General features: G+C 41.1%; 1 protein-coding gene across 1 annotated transcript in view; it reads left to right on the top strand.

Moving 5' to 3' along the window:
- MUC4 (mucin 4, cell surface associated) overlaps positions 1-27,245 on the top strand; it is a 256,422-nt gene that overhangs the window by 64,019 nt on the left and 165,158 nt on the right. The window contains exons 16-24 of the mRNA XM_088444695.1: positions 13,744-13,980; positions 14,683-14,802; positions 14,903-15,108; positions 15,311-15,380; positions 18,090-18,254; positions 18,498-18,611; positions 19,777-20,040; positions 20,538-20,684; positions 25,948-26,129. Coding sequence (XP_088300821.1) covers positions 13,744-13,980; positions 14,683-14,802; positions 14,903-15,108; positions 15,311-15,380; positions 18,090-18,254; positions 18,498-18,611; positions 19,777-20,040; positions 20,538-20,684; positions 25,948-26,129 — 1,505 coding nt within the window. The remainder of the gene's footprint in view (positions 1-13,743; positions 13,981-14,682; positions 14,803-14,902; positions 15,109-15,310; positions 15,381-18,089; positions 18,255-18,497; positions 18,612-19,776; positions 20,041-20,537; positions 20,685-25,947; positions 26,130-27,245) is intronic.

The raw sequence follows: 27,245 nt of genomic DNA, 5'->3' as shown, positions 1-27,245 counted from the left end.
ATTTCTATGGGGTCGGCCGTCACATCTTCATATCTGCCATACATGCTGCTCACTCTGAAGATATCGTCAATGATATTCCGCAAAGCATGCAGTGTGTATATACTACTGGACAACCAGGCGATATGTTAACATTATATAGTTAACAATGAAATGACCAAATGACACATGATATATAAGTTTGAATACATCTTGGGGCTGATTTTTGCAAAACGGCGCAAGTACAGAAGCGAATGTACACATTTTTAAATATGCCTGTCGTATTCCTATGTCCTATTCTGAATCAGACTCAGATTGGTCAGATCTGTCTTTCTGTGAAATAGGGCATTTCAGGATGGGAACTGGATACTCACATAAGAAGTCACTATAGCCACTTTGCATGTGACTCAGAATCAGCCCCCTTGTATTCATACAGTATTTCTGCCTCTCGTGTTTTTCCCTCGTTCTCCTGGTCTTGTACTTTGTTTTCCTATTTGCTTTATTGACTATACTGTACCTTGGCAGAAATAAATTGCTTCTATAAAGTTTTATTGCATCTATAAAACATTTATTGCATCTATACATTTTATTGTATCTATAAAACATGAAATGCCTCTATACTAATGTTATGTTTCCGTAAATTCTAAATTATTTTTTTAAGTTTGCAAACTATGAGGAGGGGAGTTTTCTACTGCGTAAAAAGAGATAAAAACGATATATCAGCGCATGAAATAATATTATAAAGCTGGCAGCTAGAAAAATCACATATAAGAATGTAGAGTGCTATGCTAAAACTGAGCAGAAAGTATAACATGAAAGTATGTAGTGGTGATGGAAATATACACAATGTTAATAACTGACTGTGGGCCTGATTCAGAGGTCGATGCAGTTGTAAATGCAGCGAATGTGCAAAAATATGCTAAAATATGCCACTTCTGGCATCTCAGATCCACTTCTTACATACAAAAGACGGAACATTGGTCAAACATCGTCTGCTTCATTGAACTTCTGAGCAACACTATGGTCTTACAGAATGTCCATCTCAACTTAAACGCATGTGCCAGTCCAATGGCAAATGAATTCGCAGTGACTGACTAGGAGATACACATTGGTGGACACCCCCATTACCTCTGCAAATGGTCACTACCTGACACTCACTTTGCAAATAAATCCTCACTGTATCCGCTGTCGCTAATCAGTCACCTCACGTGTGCAGTGTGGCTTTCACTGTCACACCCTGCACCCGAGATTAACATTGTGTCCACCTCTGAATCAGGCCTGGTATGAATGTAGACTTTCTCAGCTACTGTATGTATACTGGCCCTGATTCAGAGCCGGACGCTCTGACAGAGCGCTCGCTCTGAATCAGGACCGTCCTTCCTAATTTTAGAGCGGCCTCCTGGCCGCTCGTATAGCTGTGGGTGACCACCCACAGCTATAGCGAGCGGCCAGGAAGATGGTCGCGATGGTCAAGACCATCGGGCTTGCGACGTGACCCTTGTGGTAGGATCTCGTTGCCGCAAGCCCTGGAGTGCTTTTGGTTCTATCAGAGCCGAAAGCACTCCCACTGACATCACTTGTGATGTCAGTGGGGCCGGCCCCAGACGGTAGGCGTTCCCATGGGAACGCCTTTGTCTGGCCAGCCATGCCCCCAGCACGCCCACCAAAGGGGTCATGCTGTCACTCACCATCGACAGCACGCCCCCTTTGTAGCAAGACCCATAGCGACGGCTTGCCCGTCACTATACGGGTCTCGCGCATGCACACGACGGAGCCGGGTCCGTCGTGCGCATGCGCACTGGGCCAACATCGACTCAGCGCTCGCGAGCGGGTCTGAATCAGGTCGACTGTTCCAGTTCAAATATGAAAATATCCAAAACCCTGCAATCACATATCATTAGAGTATTTAGATTGATGGTCAAATCTCTTTCCACCACATAGTTACTCTTTGTGGCATAGTATCCTGTGACAAACCCTATAGAACTATATTAAGGTTTTCATCTTTTCTTCCTCATCCTATTTCACCATTGTGTGTCCCCCTGCCACTCATATAAGCAAACAAGGTTGAATAACAGTTTTCTGCAACAGTACTAGAGACAATGGGCCTGATTCTGAGTTGGTTGCAAAGTGGCCGTATTTGTGTGATGCCGCAGAAGCCACATTTACTACCTTATGCTAATGTGAGTTTCCGTAAGAGTCCATATGGCTTAAAAGTGGGAAGCCTCACTGCCCAATGTTTCTCCATCCTCAGCCACATTATTAGTATCAGAAGATGCACCTGCCCCATGCAAGGTGCAAGAGATCCATCAGCACTCCCATGAGACAAATCTTTTGCGTCCAACTGCAGCATTGCACCAGCTGAGATTGGCTGCTAAAATGGAAAGATGCATAAACTCACTTCTGTGCATGCCATCAAAGGAGCTGTTTCTGACTCAGAATCAGGACAAATTATTTTTTCATACTTATCAGCCATAAGTCTGTTATATATAAAAATAAATAGAGGCATGATAACATTTATTTCAATGAAAACTATGGTATTGAGCTCCCTTAATAAGCAGACACTTACGATCAGATTTTGCAAAACATAGAGAAAACATGACGCAGTAGCAATTAAGAAGACACAGGTGGCTCAAGCATCAATTTTCAGATTATAAATATTCCTACTGCAATAGTTTAAACTAGAGCAGAATTGCAAAACAATGATGTTGTCACACTCTGCACAAATTGTGTGACTTACCTTGCCATTTGCTGCAGGTCAAGATTTCTGCCTGACCTTGTTCAGGAACCATGCAGTGACATCACCATCATGCACTATGTCAGCTGATGGCATTCTTCCAGTGAGAGTGCTCCTGCCTCAGCTGACCTCAGCGGCCTAGCAGGGACTTGCAGCAGAGTCATATCCCCTGTGAGAACTCCCACTGGTGCCTGAGCAAAGTGTTGCTTCCTAGAGTTCAGTTCTAACCTGTGGCTCCTTTATGCAGAAAACCACCACTGCTATCAGGCTCATTTACCAGACTCCAGCGTTCCTGTGATATTCCGTTACCTGTTCCTGACCTTGGCTTAGTTTGTGACCCTAATTTCGCCTGACCCCTGGTACTGCATCTGATATCTGGTTTTGACTTCGGCTATTCCCTGTGACCTGTTTACGCCTGCTCCCTGGTACCGTCTAAGTCTGTTTGGTTCTGACCCAGCCTGTCGACTAAGCTATACGTCTTCTCCGCTTCATCCAGAGTTTACCAGCACCTGTATAAGGGAACCTATCCTGAGGGCCGCTACCTGTGTGTCGGACGCAGCCAAGCCCATACCTTCTTGCGAGGGTCCCTGGTGAATACAGCTGGCACATTAGACTCCGCGCCTCAGGCTTAGGTCTAGCCAACTCACTAATATGGGCCTCATCCATAACCTTCCGAGACTTGTGACAGATTGCTCAGGCCCAAAAAATATGTACGCTGCTGGTCAGACTCAAGTGGCAGACCCCAGTCTGGGTCTTATGAATGTGGTGAAAAGATTTGAGATGACACAAGCAGGTATACTACAATATTTGGCTGATTGTTTTACCTTGGCTTCTCAGTCTCAGAGGATTTTTTCAGACACAGTTAACCCCTGCATACCTCCACTCACTGCTGAAGATTTTGCTGGTAACTTGCAACTACATAATTCAGTTAAAGGGACCAATTATCACAATTGCTCACAGACCTCCCAGTCATCAAGTAAATTGAATCCTGCACAACTTGAAATATTTCTTCAAATGCTAGAGCAGCTGCAAAAGCTTTTAACCAACATTATGCTGATTCTACCAGAATTCATTTCTTCTGATTCTGACAAAACCCCAACTAAGCATAATAAAGCCAAGGAGTTTGTTGATTTGGGAGCCTTAAAGACTGTGGCCTCCTCCTCTGTACAGAAAAGGGAGAAATATCGGCCCAAGCTATAAGAAGTTGAACGTCAGCGGTGCAAGGAATTTCAACTGTGTCTTTATTGCGGGGGTCCAGATCATTTTATAAAAGACTGTTCTCTCTGTAAATCAAGGAAGGGTGACAAGTCTCAGTGTCACAGCGTTAATGCCAACAAACTATCTAGATGGTCACCTTCTGTTCCAGTTTCCACTACTCCAAATAGGAGTGCTGAGGAAGTTGCCCAAAAAGGAACTTCAGTTCAAGATTGGGGTCCTGTGACAAGATCACCCAATTCCATCTCTGGAAATCAAAAGAAAGTGTTAAAATCTCCCAAATTCAGTGGAAATCTGTTCCTGCAGTCTCAGGAGGAGTATCCGATATTCAAACTCCAGCTGGAGTATCCGATGTCCAGACCTCAGCAAGGGTATCCGATGCTTCAGTCCAAGCAGAGATATTCGATGTTTCAGTGCCAGTAGGAGTATCCGATAATTAAGTTCCAACAAGGGTATCCGATGCTCAGACTCCGGAAGGATTATTCGATGTTCAGACCCCAGCAGGGGTATCCGATGTTCTACCTGTAAGCAGGGTGTCTAATATTCCAACCCCAATGGGGGTATCCAATGTTACAGATGCAAAAGAGGGATTCAATGTTCAAGCCCCAGCAGGGGTATCTGATGTTTCTCGTCCAACAAGGGTATACGATGTTCCAGTACAAGCAGGGGTATCCAATTATTCGGTTCCAGAAAGGGAATCCTATGTTTCAGCCTCAAGAGATATATTCAATGTTTCACTCTCAAGAGATGTGTTTGACTGTTCAACCCCAGGAGGGTTATCCGATGTTCTAACCCCAGTAGGGGCAGACGATGTTTCAGCCTCAAAAGCAGTGATCGATGTGCCAGCCTCGGAAGGGGTATCTGACTTCCCAGCCCCAGTGGGGACATCAGAATTTCCAATCCAAGAAGGGGCATCCAATTATCTACCCCCAGGGGGGGCATCTGACTTTGTAGCCCCAGAGGGGGCATCTGATTCTGTAGCCCTAGTAAAGCCATCACACTTCGTAGCCCCAGAGGGGGCATCTCAATCAGTAGCCCCAGTAAGGGCATCTGACTTCATAGCACCAGAGAGGGCATCTGTTTCTGTAGCCCTAGGAAGGGCATCTGACTTTGCAACCCCAGAGAAGTTGTCTGAGTTGCCAACCCCAGAGAAGGCATCTGAGTTGCCAATCCCAGAGGAGGTGCCTGAATTGCCAGCCCCAGAAGGGGTCTCCAGTGCCTCAGCCCCAGGAGGGGTCTCCAGTGCCTCAGCCCCAGGAGGGGTCTCCAGTGCCTCAGCCCCAGGAGGGGTCTCCTGTGCCTCAGCCCCAGGAGGGTTCTCCTGTGCCTCAGCCCCAGGAGGGTTCTCCTGTGCCTCAGCCCCAGGAGGGTTCTCCTGTGACTCAGCCCCAGTAGGGGTGTCCAGTGCCTCAACCACAGTAGGGGGTCCAGTGCCTCAGCCACAGTAGGGGTCTCCAGTGCCTCAGCTCCAAGAGGGATCTCCAGTGCCTCATCCCCAGGAAAGGTCTCCAGTGCCTCAGCCCTAAAAGGGGTCTCCAGTGCCTCAGGCCCAGGGGAGATTTCCAGTGCCAAGATCCCAGCAGGGATTCACAGTGCCATGGATACAGACATGGATTCCTGTTTGCCACTTCCCAAGAATGTCACCATGTGGACTACTAGTACGGTCCAGACTCAGAAAGGGTCATCTAAACATCCTGTTCTATCCAGTTCCAGTGTGTCTGGTCTTAATCCGGTTTTGACCTCTACGATTCCTGCCAGTTTAAGTTTCTCCAATCCAAATCCAGTTCTACCTATTCAGCCAAGTGATAGCCCTCCATCTCCTGGTTCCAAAAAGGAGTTACAGTTCTCACATATCAATGTAATACCTGCTGCAGTGGGCCCTTCACCTGATTCTCTGCTTAGAAGTTTGGTTGATCGACCATTCGTTTATTTTGATGGAGATTTAGATCAGTTTTATGCCTTGGCACATCAATATCTTTCCGATGTGGATTCCGGATTGTTGCCTTCACTTACTCCTGCCAATGTGGTAAAATATTTCCTTTTGGCCTTTAGGGGTAAAGCTTTGGACTGGGCTAATCCACTCATAGAGACCAAGGATCCCATTTTAGAAGATCTCTCAGCTTTCACTGAAGCGGTACTGCAAAGGTTTGCTCCTAAAGCATTGATATCAGCAGAAGGTCCACGGCCTGCGGTACTGAAAAAGTTTGCTTCAAAAGCCTAAAGATCAGCACAAGGTCCACAGCCTGTGGTATTGAGACTTGGGGTCACTTCCTTGGCCCCTCTCCATGAAGGCTCCTCTGGGTATCCTGGTCCTTTGGATCCATCATCCACTTCTGGTGCTATTTCCAAGGAAAAAAATTTGATTCTGACTCTAGACTTGGATTTTGATTCCAATTATGATCCTGTAGTGGATGAAGCACCTTTCCCTGGAGGTCGTATGTTTAGAAAATAAGTTTTCGTTGAACCAGAGATTTTGTCTCTTCCGAGTGGATCAACACGTTCCCGAAAGGGCAAGAAGATTCGTCGAAATCATTAAGTACCACCATGGTTTCTGCTTATCCAATGAAGAGTGTTGTTGATCTTCAGAGATCTTTTCAAGTTTTTTTTTTCTCTCAAGTCATAGGGGTGGCCGGAGGCCACCCAATAGGAGGGGGGTAACGTCACACTGCACAAATTGTGTGACTTACCTTTCCATTTGCTGCAGGTCAGGATTTCTGCCTGACCTTGTTCGGGGACCATGCAGTGACATCACCATCATGCACTATGTCAGCTGATAGCATTCTTCCAGTGAGAGTGCTCCTGCCTCAGCTGACCTCAGCAGCCTACCAGAGACTTGCAGCAGAGTCATATCCCCTGTGAGAACTCACACTGGTGCCTGAGCAAAGTGTTGCATCCTAGAGTTCAGTTCTAACCTGTGACTCCTTTGTGCAGAAAACCACCACTGCTATCAGGCTCATTTACCAGACTCCAGCGTTCCTCTGATACTCTGTTACCTGTTCCTGACCTTGGCTTAGTTTGTGACCCTGATTTCGCCTGACCCCTGGTACTGCATCTGATATCTGGTTTAGACTTCGGCTATTCCCTGTGACCTGTTTATGCCTGCTCCCTGGTACCGTCTAAGTCCACTTGGTTCTGACCTGACCTGTCGACTAAGCTATACGTCTTCTCCGCTTCATCCGGAGTTTACCAGCACCTGTATAAGGGAACCTATCCTGAGGGCCGCGACCTGTGCGTCGGACGCAGCCAAGCCCATACCTTCTTACGAGAGTCCCTGGTGAATACCGCCACCACATTAGACTCCACGCCTCAGGCTTAGGTCTAGCCAACTCCCTAATACAGGCCGCATCCATAACCTTCCGAGAATTGTGACAGATGTAACCACAACCTCAATATATGCTCCCAAATGAAAGGCTATTTTCCTTCATCCAAAAGGCTTGTGCTGAAATAATATGTAACTATCAATTTATATTTATGGGAGATTTTACCATAGTTCTAGACCAGTTAAGTAAGCTATATGGAAAAGTAATTTGCATAGTTGTTGAATAAAGCAGATTGGTGTTAATGCATAGATATTGAGCTCCCGGTGCTTAGATGACTGAATTGTGTATAAATCTATTGATACTAATGTGTCCTCGTACACCATAGCCTGAATACGCCATGTGGTGTGAGATGCCTGGCGAGCATGAGCCGGCAGGTCCCGTGCAAGTCTTCTAACACCGGGCGTCTCTTTTGTGTCTTTTTCACCGGAAAATTCAGACTGTGCTGATTGTAAGCTCCACTGGGGCAAGGACTGATGTGTATGACCAAATATTCTCTGTAAAGTGCTGCGTGATATGCGTGCGCTATATAACTAACCGGTAATAAATAAATAATATGTGACACTTGTATATCTGTGTGTGATTGAGGGCCTGATTCAGAGTTGGGAATAAAGTAAGATAGAGCAAGTAACTGTGCACCTTGGTAAAACTATGCTGAACTGCAGGTGGGGCAGATGTAACATGTGCAGAGTTAAAGGATGTGTCCAAACTGAAATCTAAATTGCAGTGTAAAATTAAAGATGTGCAGCATTTGTGGGCTACATACAAAAGCAGCCAGTATTTAACCCACATGCAAACAAAATGTATGCATTTGCACCCCTTGCATTGCAGCATGGTTTGTCCAGGAACACAGCTACTTGCTATTTCTTACTCGATTCCCAACTCTGAATCAGGCCGAGTCTATAAATGAAGCAAAACCAAACTTAGCGTGGAAAAAAGCTACGACTGCTGTATCATATCACCTTGTATGCAGATTCAGAGACTCAGCTACACGCACATATACAAGTGTCCACATAGCAAATTAATCAGCACAGTCTCCTGGTGTGTCCCACTTTGCAACTAAGATGCATTTTTGGGCGAAAAAGATGCGAAAAATCGCCCAGTGCTAGCAGAGTCACATGAGACCTGGCGCACCTAGAGGGGCTGTTTGGCATGACTATAGTAAGAATGTATTAGGACAGTTCTGCATGTATTCATGTGCACAAAAATAACAGATGCAAATTAGTAGAAAGCCCACTGAATAGATACAATTGAAGTTGTAACAATATCAGGCAATCCCTGCACTGCATGCAGGGGAAGCTGGCGGACAAAATGCCGACCGCCGGCTTCCCGACTGCTTAATCCCGGCAAGGATTAAATGACAGGTGTCAAAATCCCCACGCCTGTCATTTTACCTACGCCGGGAGACCGGTGCCCGGCATCCCAATCGAAGGGATGCCGGGTGCCGCCGCAGACAGCTGCGCGGGGGAGGGGAAGGTTAGGTTTAGGGCTCCTGGGGGGATTTAGGGTTAGGCACCCCACAGGGAGGTTAAGGTTAGGCTAGAGGAAGGGGGAGTTAGGGTTAGGCACCCCCGGGGGGAGGTTAGGGTTAGGCACCCCCCCAGGAGACTTAGGTTTAGGTGGGGTTAGGTTTAGGCACTTAGAGGGGGGATTAGGGTTAGGCATTGGAGGGGAGGATAGGGTTAGGCACCCTAAAGGAGGGTTAGGGTTGGGGGGGGGGGGGAATTAGATTAGTTATACTAACCTCTCTAGACGATCAGGATTTCCTCCTGTGCCGGGCAGACGCTGTCGGGATTTGAACCGTCTGCCATGCGGCCGGCGGTAAATCATATTGATTCCGCATGCAGAACCCCTTCAAGTAATTTGTTGGGAACAAATAACTACATTACAACATTGTAAATAAATTTGTTGGGAACAAATAACTATATTACACCATTGTAAAGAATTTTCATTTATAGATCCTAGAGAAATAATAACTGAACTCTCCTAGAATTACCCATGTATATTGGCTGAATGAAATGTTACATAATTAACTTCTAATAAATGAAGTCTGAACTACAACACACTCTATAGGGGGGATTATCCCCAGTAATCAAGACTCCCTATTTATGGACATAACTCTCCTAGGAGAACACTCACAGAATATCTGAATGGAGTTTTACAACTACCTGTACCTGATTATGTACCTAATCTGAGTAGATGTCCTATACTTACGAGTAAGAGACTAACCAATGTAAAGTGAAATGTATTTTTGTATATAAATCTTCATTGGAAACCTAATGAAGAATTTTTGTGGAGTTATATAACTACCTAAATATAGTAGATGTCCTATATTCATGACTGGCTAATCAGCTTGATGTGGAACAAATAGTGTTGCATGTAATATATTTCAGATTGAGTAAAACATACAAAATACAGTACAACTTGACTTAGAACAACTAATTTCAGAGAGAAATCTACCTACTGTAGTGCTTGAAGCAGGATAATAACAATATTATTGTAATAACCTGTCAGGATTCTGCCTGGGATTGGCTGTTACTTGCTGCAGCGCCGGATTCCCCTCATTAGTGAGAGCAGTAAGACATCAGGTGCAGCGGTGGGTGACTTGCTGAGTATTCTCCCAGGACCCAAATGACTTCCATGCAATCCTCCATATCGGAGTTCCTGCGGCGATGGTCATCTTGGCTGAATCACCTGATAGATCCTTATCCAGTGGTAACTGTGTCAGTTCTCAGCTGACTTGCTCATCCAGTGGACAGCTACCTTGGTGTATAAACAGGACTCCAGGTGAACAGCAAATTGCCTGATCAACATCGTTATTCCCAGATGGTTGCTGTTTGCTTTGTTCCAGGCTTCACATGCAATCTTCCAGAGACTCTTCCCAGTGGTATTTCCAGTGTATACTCTGTACATCTCCTATGTACTGAGTCCTAGTGATTATTTCAAGTGCCTTTTCCTGTGTGTGCTATTTCAAGTGCCTTTGCCTGTGTATTATTTACAAGTGCCATATCCTTGTACAGCAGTGCAACAGAACACCATTGCCTGTCTGTGCTATTTCAAGGGAATGAGATTGAAATGCTAGCGGCTGTGTAGCCACTGGTTCAAATCCCGACAGCGCTAGCACAACGCGGAGGAAATCCCAACAGCAGAGATAAGTAATCTAACCCTCCCCTCTCCCCCCTAAACCTTCTTTAGGGGTGCCTAACCCTAACCTCCCCCCTAGTGCCTAACCCTAACCTCCCCCCCATTAGTAACGACACAGGCACTGCGCTGTAATCACCTATGACTGGATAATTGTTTTGTATACGATCAAACACATGTTGTATAATAAAAATATTTTTACTTCTAAAAAATGGATACACACATTACATACAATACATGAAACACATAAAAACACTTGGACATAAAAAAGGAAACAATTGAATAGATATATAGTAGCAGCATACATATTCGTATCAGAGAGTAGATCTTCTATTAAACATGTGTCTAATGATTAGAAACACATCCGTTTCATAGTATCACATCAAGGAATTGAAAGAATGCTGAATATGTCTTTTGTACATATAGTTCAGGGATACTGCATTCTGACACCTGAAATGAGTGATTGATATAGTTGTCTTTATCCTGTAGCTGTAAGGAATGATATTCGGTCCTGCTGGCGACCCAGCAATGTTAGAGTTGGATAGAAACCAGGTGTAATGTGAGACTTCTAATGTGTTGTGAAGTCTCCCCGTCGGAGAATATGTCCGTCGGCACAGATGGAGTTTAAGCGGCATTCCATACACCTGTACCTGGGATAGATTTTGGAGCCGATCGTGTAATCACAGACAGCGGAGACATTGGTCTTACGGAGCGCTATCATTCAGCCCCCCACAGCGTAACTATCTGTTTGGGAGAGCGCTACCATCCAGCTGGCGATAGCGGTAAGAAATACTCTCTCCTATACTAATCATACGGAAAGAAGGATATTTTATGTCTGCCGCTTAAACTCCATCTGTGCCGACGGACATATTCTCCCACGGGGAGACTTCACAGCACATTAGAAGTCTCACATTACACCTGGTTTCTATCCAAGTCTAACATTGCTGGGACGCCAGCAGGACCGAATATCATTCCTTACAGCTACAGGATAAAGACAACTATATCAATCACTCATTTCAGGTGTCAGAATGCAGTATCCCTGAACTATATGTACAAAAGACATATTCAGCATTTTTTCAATTCCTTGATGTGATACTATGAAACGGATGTGTTTCTAATCATTAGACACATGTTTAATAGAAGATCTACTCTCTGATACGAATATATATGCTGCTACTATATATCTATTCAATTGTTTCCTTTTTTATGTCCAAGTGTTTTTATGTGTTTCATGTATTGTATGTAATGTGTGTATCCATTTTTTAGAAGTAAAAATATTTTTATTATACAACATGTGTTTGATCGTATACAAAACAATTATCCAGTCATAGGTGATTACAGCGCAGTGCCTGTGTCGTTGTTTATGTGTTTATATTTAGAATTCACACAAAACTCTAAGCTGCTGCAGCTAATCACGATTGACAATTTTACTTTTATTTTTATTAGCGCCAGGAGTTGGGTAATTAATTTACCCTTTTTCCCCCCCATTAGTGCCTAAACCTAACCCCCCTCCCTGCACCATAAACCTAACCCTCCTGTGGGGGTCCCTAACCTCCCCCCCCAGTGCCTAAACCTAACCCCCCATTTCGCTAGCCTAACCTAACCCTCTCCTGGGGGGTCCCTAAACCTAACTCCCCCTTCCCCGGCTACATCGCTACTTACCTCCGGCGCTGGACGATTGGTCTGGCGTCCTGTCGGGGTCCCGGCATCGGGATTAACATAGACATCAGTATTTCGACACCTATGTTAAATCCCCTGCCGGGATTGTAGTGTCAGGATTGAGACCGGTGGCCATGCAGCCGTCTCATAACTACATCCCATTTCAAGTGCCTTTGCCTGTGTATTATTTACAAGTGCCATATCCTTGTGCAGCAGTGTGACAGAACATCTTTGCCTGTGTGTGCTATTTCAAGTGCCTTTGCCTGTGTATTATTTACAAGTGCCATATCCTGGTGCAGCAGTGTGACAGAACCTTTGCCTGTGTATTATTTACAAGTGCCATATCCTGGTGCAGCAGTGTGACAGAACCTTTGCCTGTGTATTATTTACAAGTGCCATATCCTGGTGCAGCAGTGTGACAGAACCTTTGCCTGTGTATTATTTACACGTGCCATATCTTGGTGCAGCAGTGTGACAGAACACCTTTGCCTGCGTGCTATTTATAAGTGTCTTATCTCTTGGTGCAGCAGTGTGCCAGGATACCTTTGCCTGTGTACTCGGTACGCACAGTAGTGTACAAGTACGGATCCTCCTCCTCCTCGAGTCAGCAGCATATCCTCATTCTCCAGTGTTAGCTATAGAACATACTCCTCAGTGGATTTCTATTCTCTGGTCTCCCACAGCACCTAATCAGGATACAATTCTATTGTGCTTACTCTGTACCAGTGATACAGAGATTATATTTCCAGTGGGCCAAAGTAGTGTGTCTTTCTCTATTCCCACTCGCATCAGATCCCTGACCTGGGGACCGCAACCTGCTTGCCAGGTGCATCTGAAATCCATATCCTGCTTGGAGGGGTCACTGGTGAACACCTCCTGGAAAGTTAGACTCCGCACCCTAGGTCAGCTCTCGTCAACATCCGATGCTTGTGGATGGGGAGACTGAACATCCAGGCCCCTCGCTCCTGATTCCTTCCTTGACCCGGGACCACAACTTCCAGACCTTCAGTAGGGGACTCAATGACCCTAAGTGTGACATAACCATTATATTATTACCATACATGAAAATTACAAATAACATTTATTAAAATAGTAAAATAAGATATAAGACAGGCACACAGTTGAGAAATATTTTAATATAACTGTTCTTTCTATATATACTCTTTACTGTCCAGGAATGATGATGTTTGTCCATGCAAGATGACGTTTAGCCTCTTTCTGAGTTCCGTTTTTTTGGAGGGAGAAATCCGAACTCTGCGTGCAAACTCGAACCTATCCGAGCCTGCACATCCCTACTTTTAATACATATATTTTGCTGCTTGATGTAAACCTTTGATTATTTTAATAATTGGTCAATAAAAGGTTTATTATAATTATTAGTGCACCATTCCCAGACACTTTTTGTACTTGTTTGTAGAAAATTGTACCTAGCTTTATACTAAAAAGGCTGAATAGAAGTACACTACAGTAAGACAAAAAGATGAAAGCACACTTAAAATTACTGCAGTAATATAGACAGTATTCATACTGACCCAAAGACATAACTTTAAGAAGGGGCCACATTCTGTGTCTGTCCATTTACATTTCTCTGTACCATACCAGTATTTACTCCACAAGCAACTACTATGATCAGAAAAAATATTTTATGCTAATTAATTTTGTTGGTCTAACTTTCAGTAACATATTATTTTCCTCCCTCAGATTCTTACAGCCAGTATTACACTTACCAGACTGCATTTTCCACCTGGTTTGGAGGAGGCACAAGGTGTTACTACAGTTACTGGGGAAGTCTGTCCTATGGAGAGAAAGAGAGATACTTACCAACCCCCTGGGAGTATGAAAACAGTTGGCTTAGATGGTGGAACTCATATTATTACTACTACTATTATTATAGTTATTATCAATCGCTGCTGGCTCAGCAAAGGAAGCAGTACAAAGGTAACAGATATCACAACCTATAAAACATTGTCTCAGTGATTGCATAGTACATTACCTACAGTTAGTAATTAAATCATGTATACGAGTACATATGTACAGTCCACTTGTACAAATGAATTTCGATTGACAGAGTATAATCTGTATTATGGGCCTCATTTAGATTTGTACACAATTGCACACAGAGGGCCTGATTTAGAGTTGAACGCTATGCCATTTTACACGCAGTTGAGTGATTATCAGTGGTCTACGCATGTGTCACATCTAACAATAGCACAGAGATGTGACTTCACAGTGTTTGTAGTAACTGCTAACATCACATTACCCTATTTGTACTCAATAGAAAAATGTACTAAAGAGAGCACAATGTTTTTTCAGTTATTAATAGAAGTAAAAATGATAAATAAAATGGGATTAAATACAAACACCTCATACATTGTTTACAACTATATATCCAATGGGAATTTTATTTACTACAGTAGTCCAAATGATCAAATAAGTGTTACAAATATATGTCTGCAGCTTTATAATCGGATAGCCAAAAGGCTCATTTAATAAATATAGTACTATCAGTTGGAGAGCAAATGATGCCCTACTGTATGTGTCAAATGTTTTATTTTATTGATAATTTACATACTGTGATATTTGGTATTACCTTGCTTTGTGACACCAGGTTAATGGAACGCTATTATTATGTCATTATAGAAAATGAAGTTGATCCTTACAACAACTGCTGCAAGTACTCTAGTTCTTCACAGCTCTGTTCTCTGTACAGACGGAGAAGACCTTATGACTACTGTTTTGGATATGTTCCTCCTCGGCCAGGTAAGCTTTGGTCCTTTTAGGTGATATTAGTAGTACATCTTCAACAACAATTCACTCTACTGTTGAACAAGCAAACTAAACGCATACGTTTCTATTGTAGGAAATATATTTGGAGACCCTCACATCAACACTCTGGATGGTGTGCAGTATACATTCAATGGTTTGGGGGAGTTCATCTTGACTAATATTAGAGATGAGAATGATACAGAGATCTTTAGGCTCCAGGGACGCACAGCTATTGCCGGCAATGACACACAGGCAACCAACTTTGTGGGATTGGCTGCTTTAATTAATAATGAAACCACGGTAAGGATTATTTGTTTGATTTTTTTACTTGTAAAGTAGCCAGATGTAATATTGAACAAAATGATGATTGTAAGCCCTGTACAACATATCACAAATATTTGTTATATACCTCAACATTTGCAAAATGTCACTGAAAGTGTGTAAATACTGTAAGTACTTTTTTGTAGTTTGTGGATTCATTCTGATAGCTGTCCTGTTTTAGGTTGAGTGGATCCTGCGCGACAGCAACACAACCATTGTGAAGATAAACGGTACAGAATTTACTTTACCAGGTAAGATAGTGTTTAATCCTGGCTGTAATTCTTCATTGATTCGATCAGAAATGCAATTACTATAATTGTTCTAGTATTGATTGTTAATTTACCTTCACTGATAGTTGGTCTAATTGTTTAACATACAGTATGCACTATGCAGTATTACAAAAGCTATCAAGCTAATTAATAAGAGAACAGAAAAACTAATAGCAAGTATGTTCATCTTTGCTCATAACTGCAAGCAGAAATCAGTAACAAAAACAACAGGTTTAAGAGCTACATGCTCTTAACTTAACTTGTTACTTTAACATTTTCAGTGCTGCATTTTGAGTTGGTCACAAGGACAACTAATCATTATGTGCAGTCTATTTATAATTTATCACTATACAATTCACCAACATAAAACATATATATTTTGCACAAAGATTGCTTTATATTAAAACTTAAATGCATGTACCTGCATATATTTATAAATCTAGTGTTGCCTGCAGTTTTGCTTGCGTGGATGTCTGTTATTGCTCACCGGAACTAAGTTTACCAATACAGTAGTGGTATCTAATATTGTGATGTATATTTATATTGTAGACATTGATCACAAAATGTCTTTGTAAACAATGTTCACAGTTTTTCCTTCAGGGATTAACATAAAAAGATGCTTGGGGCTATTAACTTGTGAGCAAGCCACTTAACCTACCGTAACACTAAAAGGTTGCAAGTAACTTGAGCAGCGACTCTAATATATGTAGCATTTGTCTTGGTGCGCCATATACTGGATTGACATGTATACTACAACTTTATGAGTCAAGATAAGCTGCCTGACTAGTGCTTAATATATAGGTGGATTTTCCTGCGAAATAGATCTTGAGATATACAGTATATATCTATTTATATATGCATATATATATACTGTAACTGTTTGCATTCGTGGTGTGCAATATATGTATATATTGTATATATATTTATACATATAGTCATTTTGGACTTGAGGAGCCTGTGCAAATTCCGATAATTTTTTTTTAGTTTCCATAGTTCATAAATAGTCCCTAAATGTATATTAGTTCCAAATAAATATTTTTATATACATCCAGTCATTTTTGGCTTGAGGAGCCTGCACACTGCACGTGCCTAGTGTCAAGCATCTGGTTTTTCCTTTATTGCTCCTCTCCCTGATGTTACATTGAGATAACACATACCTCAGTTACTTTCTGGGTGACTAAGCTATACAATATTGAAAACACAATTCAAATTAATTCCGGCATTTTTGCATCAGACAGACAGACAAACAAATATTCTGAAAACATTTTTTTTGTCTCCATAGTTCATACACAGTCCCAAGGAGTACATTTCTCCCTAAAATTGTACAGACACAACCAATACAACTTTATTAGAAGTATAGATGAATATATGCATGAATTGAATCAGTGGATCTGTCACCTACAAACAGTTAAGGTCCTCCCTTCATGGGCTGCACCATGGTGCACTTTGGACCGATTCTATAAACAGCAAGGTTCTGTTGAGGAATGTGTGTATGCATGGTTTAAAAGCTAAAGCAAATAAATTAGTACAGTATAGTCGTGGACAATGAAATAAGCAAAGGTGGCTTTACTGTACTGTAATTGCTGGTTAGAGTGCAACCACATTGTGTGAAGCTTTAATGCTTAACTGAATCTTCTACACTATGTAGACAAAAGTGATTGGACACAAGAAAAGAGAAAAGAAAATCTGTTATATTGGTGCACCAATATAACTGATTCTCTTTTCTCTTTTCTTGTGAACATATGTATTTAATCAGTTGGTAGCACCACTATATTTCCTGACTATACTTAGAGTGATAATCACTCTCTATTTGTAATATTCTGGGTGAAAAAATCTCCTATTTACTAACATTACAAGTTACAACATAATACTACCTAGTGCGGGAAGACTTTTCCCTTTTTTTCTGTGTTCTAAAAGTGATTGGACATTGACAGCATATAGATCAACGAGATTTATTTTACATCAGTACTTTGTAAATCCACCACATGCAGTGATTACTGCAGACACCCTTCTTGGCAAAGCATCCACAAGTTCCTGGACAACAGCAGGCGGTATGTTTGCCATTTCACCTTTACAGTTTCCAACTGTGACACTGAAGGAGGTCGAGTTGGCCTAGAATGAACGCTTTGCACCAAGTCTCTCTATACTTCTCAGAGTTAATGTGACCATGCATTACAACTAGTGGACCCATGCCAAACCAGATGAAACTGCCCCACATCATAACTCCACCACCTCCATGCTTTACTGTAGGTACTGTACTCCCTGGCATCAGACATTCTCTTGGCAATCGCTAAATCCAAACATGACCATCTGATCTGAAAAGAGTAATTTGTGATTCGTCACATTATAACATTCTCCGCCATTGTTCCACTGTCCAGGAGCATACCATTTTGCTTGCACGGGGGTGGCCAATTCAATAAGCTGCGGTCACTGCCAGAAGTGCACTTTGCGTGATATTGCCTCAGAGGCTGATTGCTGCTTGCAGCAATTGGATGTACAAGCATAGAACAGCCTACCATAATATGTGTCTATAAAACCTTCAGATTTTGCCTTAGAAATTATAAAAAAGAAAAGATCAGTAGCAGTGCACCAATATGAAGTCAGGTATTGAAATCATCTTTGTGTATTATACTTATTAATACATGGATAACATATAATATTTAATGCACTTTCTGCACTATTTCCTTTAAGATAATTCTACATATATCAGCAAAGTGACATTGGAGAAGACGAGCAATGAAATTGAAGCCTCATTTGATGGTGGAATCTCAGTCACAGTGTCTGCTAAGGTGGGAGCCTTGAGCTTTGTCACAATGTTAGAGACTACTTACAAGAACAAAACTAAAGGCCTTCTGGGTAAGATTAATTATATTAAAGATATGTGTATTTCAATATAAGGATACTATTTTTTTACAATTCAAAGTGCAGGAGAAATGGTGTTTATGTGATTCAATAAGTCAGAAATTGTTATTCCGCAAAATTGATAACATACTGTATAGTATAAGAAGTACAGATGTATGAAATAGAAATATGTAATTAGACTTTAAAGTTTAAGCCTTCGTTTTCATTTTTTAACCTTTCATGCATATGTAATTTCAGGTGTATTCAATGATGATAAAACAGATGATCTAATGGCTGCCAATGGTACCAAACTGGAATATAATGGTGTGAAACTCCCCAACGAATCCCTGATCTTTGAAATTGGAATGACATGTAAGTGACTATTAGGATCAAATACACTTTATAACATTGTGGGCCTGATTCAGAGCTGGACACTGATGTGGCCGCGGCTGTGCCATTTGGCGGTCGCATGTCTGTGACTTTATGGATATGCAGTTACAAAGTGCTTCCCTGGTGTACATCTGTGCAAGGACTGAGATGCCCACTTCCAGCATCTGTAGTACCACCTGGTGCAGATCTTCCATCTGAGCATGACCTCCAGGGTGAATGACTAAGCATTTGTGTAGGCAAACACTTCAGTGACACTCCCATTAGATAGACCATTCCAGTGCTTCTGAATCTCCACTTCCCAGTCACCGACCAGGAATTCCCAGCACTTTTCCAAGATGTTTCTGATACCGCGTGTCTCAACAGCGCCTTTGTACCTACACACTGTGTAACGCATACTCCATAGAAGTATTTAGGGATTTTCACATAAGCACGGTAACAAAAAATTCCTGAATGTGAACATCGGCATTGCGTGCGGCTCTGCATCAGGCCCAATGTGTTTATATGAAGTTATAATAAACCCAATACAAATGTGTTTACCACTGCAACTGTACTGTATCTCACATTGCTTAACACATCATTAACACCAAATTCCTTTATACTGTATACTTGGATTAGGTACATTTATTTTGAAAGGGAAAGTACAAATGTAAGTTTTGGACTTATGTTTAGAGGTAATTCATTATTATATTCTCAATATCATACATACTGTATATTTTCTAGGTGATCACACGTTTAATATTATGTAATTACATTGCCTGATCCTAAGTAGTCCTCGGTGTAACATGGATATTAATGTTTCATGATCATTAAATAGATGACAACCAGTGGCGGCTCCATTGGTGGGGCTGCAGCGCAGTTCAAAATTCAAATAAGGGAGTCACACCAACTGTCATTTCATTCAAAGCCAAACATCGCTGGCTGGGACTCACTGGCAGTTGGTGTGACTCCCCTATTTGAATTTGAACTGTGCTGCAGCCCCACCTCTGGAGCCGCCACTGACAACAATCATGTAGTATCTGAATTTATATAAAAGTCAATGTTATCCCACTTGATGTTGCACTGTGGTCTGCTGCAAATGGGCACAATGTAGGTTAACAGATTACAATATGCTGTCTCTTTCGTTTTGTAAAATAGTTTTCTTTCTCAGGGAAAACTACTCCTTTGAACAGCATCTTCATCTACAATGAAACAGACGGGGAATCCTGGTACACCTACAACAATAATACCTTTGTGCCACTGTTTTATGATGAGCTTCTACAGACCAGTGACCCTGACACTATCAAGAAAGCAAATGAGACGTGTAATGGAAATGATGAGTGTATCTTTGACATCCTGAGTACTGGAGATGATGCGGCGGGAGAAGCTACACTGGACAGTGTCCTCTCAGCTGTTGAACAGAAGGCCACAATAAGTAAGACATGTTCCTCCCTGTGTTCTCCCTAAGGCTTTAAGTAATTGTCGCTGTTGTACTGTATGCAAATCATGCTATTGATTTGTTAGTTCTTTATTTAATGTCATTATTTTTTTTCGTTTTCACATGTTACAGAATTGATAAACATGTAAAGAGTCATACCACACAAAAATATAGCCTGGCATAGATATATAAAATAATTTTCTTGTTTCTAACATATTCAGGGAACAGTAAGATACTGTATATTAAAGTACACAACACCCAATTTGTGTAAAACATACTATTTTTCTTTACAATGCATATGTCCTGACCAAATCAGAACATCTATGTATGTGATGGATGGTTATTGCCAACATTTAGGAATGTTTACATTTTCCCATTAGCTACCAAATATTTACTTTTATAATATATACTAATATACTTTACTCTGTCTGCTCGGGGGTCCATAGCCCAGTACATAGTGGGTTAAAGAATGTAAACTATGTTTTGTTCAACAGATAACTTTCCTCCCAATGTAACTGGACCAAGCACCATCAGCACCCAGCTCTTCCAGCTGGTGACAGAGTATTACACAGCCACTGATGACAATGGTGACACCGTTATCTTCTCTCTACAGACAGATTCCTCTGACATCAATATAACAGGTGAATATACTAACTGATATTTGGGGGTTATCCGATGCCACTAGTTCCTCGTGATTTGACATTCTAATAAATATTGGTTCTTCCCACAAAATAGCTGCCTTCAAGGATCTCATTTACAATGCACACTTCAAAATACATTGAGTTTGCACTAGTTAACAGCAATGGTCCACCAAGAGCACATCCTCTTTATTTTAGAAAAATCTTTAGGAGGTGCATTATGCAAAAGTGTAAGTGGCACACAAAAGTACAAACTTCTAATACTTTGGTGTCAATTATATTTCTGTTTTCTCCTAAAATATGGGTAGATATGTGATACCCTGGGTGCTATGGTGGGCACAGACAAGTTAGGTGTAAATGGTACCTTACAGCTGAGATGGCAGTTTCAGCTGATCTTTCTTCTTCTTTAACAATGACTCCATGAGCTTTATGCACCTCAGTCTGTAGCAGAGAGGCCAGCCCCATACACACAGTAAAGTGACATAGCGTGACATCCTTGATAAATAACATATTCCAGTAGATTTATTGAAGGGGTTTAGGAGGACAGGTCCAGGGCAGGATACTGTAGGACAATAAGGATCACCATACACATTACAGAAGATTGCAACACAAAAGGAATTTAACTATTTCAACACAGTCGTATGCAATGCAGTAGTGGCTAGGCAATGGGCAATCACTGTTTCCAAAAGCTAAACAGTTTATTTTTCTTAGGCTATAACTAGGAAAATACAGGCTCTCAATTGTCTCAATATACTATACTTTTACCTAGAGCTGTGCATAAACCCTGTATTTTGATTTTGGCAAAACCACCCTCAAATGTTTTGGTTATTTTCTGTTTTGGATTTCTTTAAAATTGGTAAAACAGCTAAAGTCATTAAATTTGGACTTATATACATGCAATCCAAAACCCGAGATTTGCTTAGTAAATCTGAGTACTAAACTTAAAGCAGACCCGAGCTGTGATTCAGTTCTACTCAGAACCTCAAAAGTGATCCGAGACATAGCATAGCTCCCAGTGCTGACACACTCTTTCCTACTCTCAGTTTCACACTAAACTGGCATTTCTGCAGTGACCATTCAGCGCACCATCAGCAGGCTTCCGTCACCTTCAGATGCGCAGTAATAATACTTTGCCCAGTCTTTTGTCTCTCACAGCAGACCTGCAGCACCTCACCCTGCTCTGCCCACTGCTCCTCAGCATCTCCTTGTCTTAAAATCACATGCCTAGACCAGTTAGTCCCTGCTCTACTACCGGCTTGTCTCCGTTTTGGTGCGGAATGGCTCCACCTAGTGCCAAGCTCCTAAACTGCAATGTCCATTGGCTACCATGGAGCCATGGGTATCACAGATTAAGGGCCATATTCAATGAATGGCAAAAATGGACGTTTTTTTTCGCCATCAGCGAAATTGGCAGATTTTTGCCAAAAAAAGGTGAAAACACGTTTTTCCCCCCAGACAACGGCAAAAAACGGCAAATAGGCGAAAATGGAGAAAGAAAACTGGAAATAGGTTTTCTCCATCCCGGACCAGGAGAAAAAAACTGCAAAATCCCTATTTTTGGTTAGAAATGTGGAGATTTCTCGAAGAATCCTTTGGACACCCCCTGCCCCCCTAACGATAAATTACCCCAAAATGTTTTCATAAGTTGTGTACTTTGGCAAAAAACAACCGTGCAATATTAGAGGAAAATGCTAATAAATGCCATGCTCCCTTCACAGAGGCTACCACAAATGTGCTCACAACACTGACGTTTTACATTTTCCACCCCAGGAAGATGTACTTTTTGCAATCTAAAAATATAAAAATCTGTTAGGTTGATTCAGGCAAGTTATATGAGGCAGTTGTGATATTCAAAAGCAGTTTTGATTTAATTGAAGTTATACAATACATGGGATTGTCACGGCAGATTTCCTTTTGTCTGGCAATCAATATGCAAACATTAATAACATGCATAAATAATAGGCAAGGCAATATAAAAACACAGCAAAAACTGAAGCACAAACTGACTATGTTGTGGGCTGAGGCACTATTGTGATTAACAGAGTATGGAAGAAAATCTCTGGCACAGATGATTAAATAACAGCACGGATAGTAAGCAAATTAAGGCAATGGTACTATAGTTCATAAATTACATAAAAAAAAGCAAATTAGGCACAATAACAAATATATTAATTTACGGATCACGTAAATTCAGATAATAAATCCAGAACAAAGGCGTCACCGGGTCATGTGATACCCAGTGTGCAGTATGACTATCCCTGTCCGCCTGAAAAAGGTGCGTGACCTAAAACAAAGGAGTGCGCTCTTGTGTGGGATCCTGATGACTTCACTCTGGGGGCAGCGTAGCATCGCTGGAGACTGGGCTGTCAGCACTGTTGGGTCCTCTTCTATGACAGAAGCCGGGTGCTGCAGGAGAATGTCACACTGAAGCACCCGGTTCCTGTCACTACAGAGGAGCCAACTTTTTGGTGTCATCCCCTCCGAGGGTGACACCAAAAACAGCCAAAACAGTTTACTGTTGAGGTAAGTAAATAGAAATAGAAAGATTTAATACTAAAGGAGTGCACTTAGTGGCTGATTCTTACTGCCGATGTCGGACACAGTTCAGTGATTATTTTTCTTCTGTACATGAATCTAAGTTGCGATGCGCATGCATCCAGAGTCCATACGCAGTAGTCATAGAGATGCACAGTCTCTGAAATGTCTTCAAAATGCAATGGGCATTTCTAGGCGGTGACATGGTGATGGCTAAGATGGAGGTGGCTAAGTACACTCATAGAGATGGTCCATCTCACTGGCTTATTATGGAAGTGTCGCAGGCATGGGACTGTATCAAAACAGGAATAAAACCAAAGCGCATGGTCTATTGGTCTATTTAATATAACAATAAAACACAATTTAACATACACCGGCCAGTATAACGTCTAAAAAAGGCAATTTACCAGAAAATAAAATAATGTACAATAAAATAATCAGTGTATTAAAGTTTCCTTCCATATCGATCTTAATAATTCCCAAATTAAGAGGACATATATAGGGATAGACCAATCATATATACACTATATTAATCTCCAAATATAGATAAGTTCTCTAATAGCGGCTTCTCAATTGTGATCACTTATATAAGTGATCCAAAGCGCATGCAGGAACTTTGTGTTAGCAGCAATCTCCATGTCTTTAATAGGTAACAGTCAGTTACATTAATCACTGTATATCCATGAAGCACATGCAGAAATTAAGTAGCAGTTGTGTGTGTTAGTAACAATCTCTGAATAACTTATAATTTTCAGTCAATGAAGCACATGCAAAAATTAAGTAGCAAATATTTGTGTTAGCAACAATCTCTGAGTAACTTAGAAGTTTCAGTTAATTGTATTACTCTTAGTGACTCTGTGCGACAATGATTATTAGCACATGCACAAATTAGCACCTGCTAATGCCAAAGCTACTGTAGACACAGAATAACAATTGTTTTAACAGCAATTTCCAAGTGACAATCATTGCCATTAAACAAATCATTGCCACTGAACAAATGAAAATTATGAATCGAGAAGGTGATAGACTTAGTAGACTATGTAGACGGGAAGCCTACTATATCTACCGTCTATGCTCACTGTTACAAAATGGACTAAACTACACTATAGAACTGAACAATATTTGAAACAGGGTCGTAGGTTTGATGGTAACTGTCTTCTTGAGGGGATGAATATCTAGAATTAATTTTTAGGTGCATCCATTTGGTTTAATTTATCATAGCATCTAACATTCTCAATACAGAGTTAAGAGCAAACTGTAGTTTGTCTCACCTTTGCATTCAATATTCCTAATACAGAGTTAAGAGCAAGTTGTAGTTCTCGTTTATTTCCGGCGTGTGCTTGGGTTTCAGCAGGGGACTGGAGGTCCCTCCGGACCATGATTGGATATTTGGGTGTTCACTTGATGCAAGATGACATCATATTGCTCTTTGTCACGTTCTGATCATACAAAGGCTATCTAATTGACCCTCAACAGATGATTTAGTCATGTACTATATATAGAGCTTTAATGGAGATAGGAAGAATAACATAAGATCAGAGTCTCTTTCAGATCATGGTCTGTTAAATATAGTATACACCCACTTTGAGAGTAGTGGGATGGATCTATTTTTCTTGATTAGGTTCAGTGTATCATTTACATTGGGAAATTGGACTAACTACAATTATAAATTGGATATAGAAGTGTGTTACGATTCAGAGGATACAATCGATTGCTTGGAACATCCCTTATCAGAATTAGTATTAGTGGAGGTGATAGAATTGAGAAGCTGATATTAGAGAACGTATGTATTTTTGGAGATTATTATAGTGAATATATGATTGGCCTATCCCTATATATGTCCTCTTAACTTGGGAATTATTAAGTTTGATAGGTACGGAAGGAAACTTTAACACACTGATTATTTTATTGTAAATTGTTTTATTTTCTGTTACAGTAAATTGCCTTTTTTAGACGTTATACTGGCCGATGTATGTTAAATTGTGTTTTATTGCTATATCAAATATACCAATATTTCATGCACTTTTGTTTTATTCCTGTTTTGTTCATCATTTGGGAGTTGAGTATTTCTTGAACATTACCTGCTGGAAAATAAGGGTCTTCTATATTAAATAAAAAAATTTTTAATAAGCGCCTGATATATATATTTTTTATGTGACTGTATTGGTTGTAAACTCAGACACACAATCGTACATATAGGAGGCCATACATCCATCATTTAAATTACCTGCAATTTTCTGAGTATTAAATTAATTAAATTAATTAATTAAAGTTAGTATGATGGAAAATAACAAAGAATCTGACAAAATTCTACAAGAACATGCATGCAAATCATTGGTGTTAAACTCCCCTGAGAAGCAAGCTCAGACAGTCTGTGTCATTTCCCGGCAGGAACCGATTGAGCACACCAAACTAAAAACTTCAGTTCTTTCCACCACTACACAAACACCACATTTAAACAAATGGGTGGGTGGGAGGAATTTCCAAAAGTAAAAGGTGCTGTCACTCATGGACTTAAACACACCCCTGCAATCCTATAGGTTGAACCATCAAGTTCAAAACATAAGAAAAAAGAATTAACATAACCCTTAACACAACCCACTGCTCCTACAACATTGGGGTTTAACCCAGCTGTATGCCTTACACTCCACTTCACCACAAATGATGTCACAGATCTCTTTATATCTAGTATCTACTTTACTTTCTTACAACCTTCCTTTGTGTTATACAGCGGATGGAGAATTGGTATGGTATCCTACCAGCTCAGCACCCATTAATGCCATTGTAGCAGCTAATGATTCCAAGATCGCCACTGAAGTAATCCTAACTCTGGTGCTCTGTAACTGCACAAACGATGGAAGCTGCATGTATGACAGTGCAACAAGCCTAGGAAATGAGACCACAACATTTCAGGTAAGTGTTGCTTTTGGATGGTGTACTGTTTGCTGTACTGGATTCTGAAGTGTTGCTTTTGGATGGTGCATTTTTATTTTATGAAATAACAATAAACCGCAATAAAAATGGAATTAGTACATCGGCAGCAGTCAGAACTGGCTAGATAAAATATTTGAAAATGAAGCTGAAGCTAAATATTTAAAGTTGATATATGAATGCACAGTTTCACAGGTTTTCGCTAGTCTAACATGTTTAGTGGGTAACTGCCCACCTTCTCAGATATAGAAATGTATTCATGTTCCACCCTGACTTGGACTACTTAGGATTAACTATACTGTAACAAACTGATTTCCTAACTTACCTGTATCTAAGCGATTGCTTTTCCATTATATGCAACTTCTGGATACCCTACTATCTCTAATTGGCAGCATCAACAAGTAGGAGACCTATAGGATTTGAATGGACCTATCACCTATATCCACTTAATGAATCATAAGCAAATGTAATAACAATCTCTGTCTGAGCATGGACCTAAAGCTGGGTACACACTGGAGCGATGTTGTTCTGATTTGGCCAATTTATTTAATCAAAAAAATTGTAGATTAGGGTACAAGTCTCATGAGATTTAGCTGTTTAATTTGAACCTTGAATGAGTAAGTGAGTAAAGTAGTTCAACATTCACAATAGTAAGTTATATAAGAGTTGAACATTAAGAACTACCGTCACTTTAAGAGTGGTTCATCTTAGAAAGAAACCATGTGTCAAACAGTGAATTGTACTGGCAGGAAGTGCTTAATGCTTCTTCAGTATCAAGGTTGGCAAGTCTATTCACTGCTTGCTGTACTGGATTCTGAAGTGGCTCCTCAGGTAAGTCCTGTTTAAATTCTTTGATGAGGACTAATGTCAGGTCATTTGAGTTAATGTGCCTGTTTGTCCAGGCTTCTGTCTATGTATTAAAGTGCAGTGTCTGTTACAATTAAAAGGCACTGTTTCACAGTGAACCTGCCTATTGTGTGTCCTATTTACTATGACCCTGTTACATTTGGTGGCTTGTACGGGGACCTGTGCTGCTGTATCACAGCACAGATGCCTCCGGCGTGGCTAAGGAACTAACGAGGTAGAACGTTCAAGTAT

The sequence above is a fragment of the Taudactylus pleione genome, unplaced genomic scaffold (assembly GCF_031769625.1).
Source record: "Taudactylus pleione unplaced genomic scaffold, aTauple2 ptg000372l, whole genome shotgun sequence".
Lineage (NCBI taxonomy): Eukaryota > Metazoa > Chordata > Amphibia > Anura > Myobatrachidae > Taudactylus > Taudactylus pleione.
Note: the sequence above shows the minus strand (reverse complement) of the source record. Positions and strands in the feature narration are given on the sequence as shown.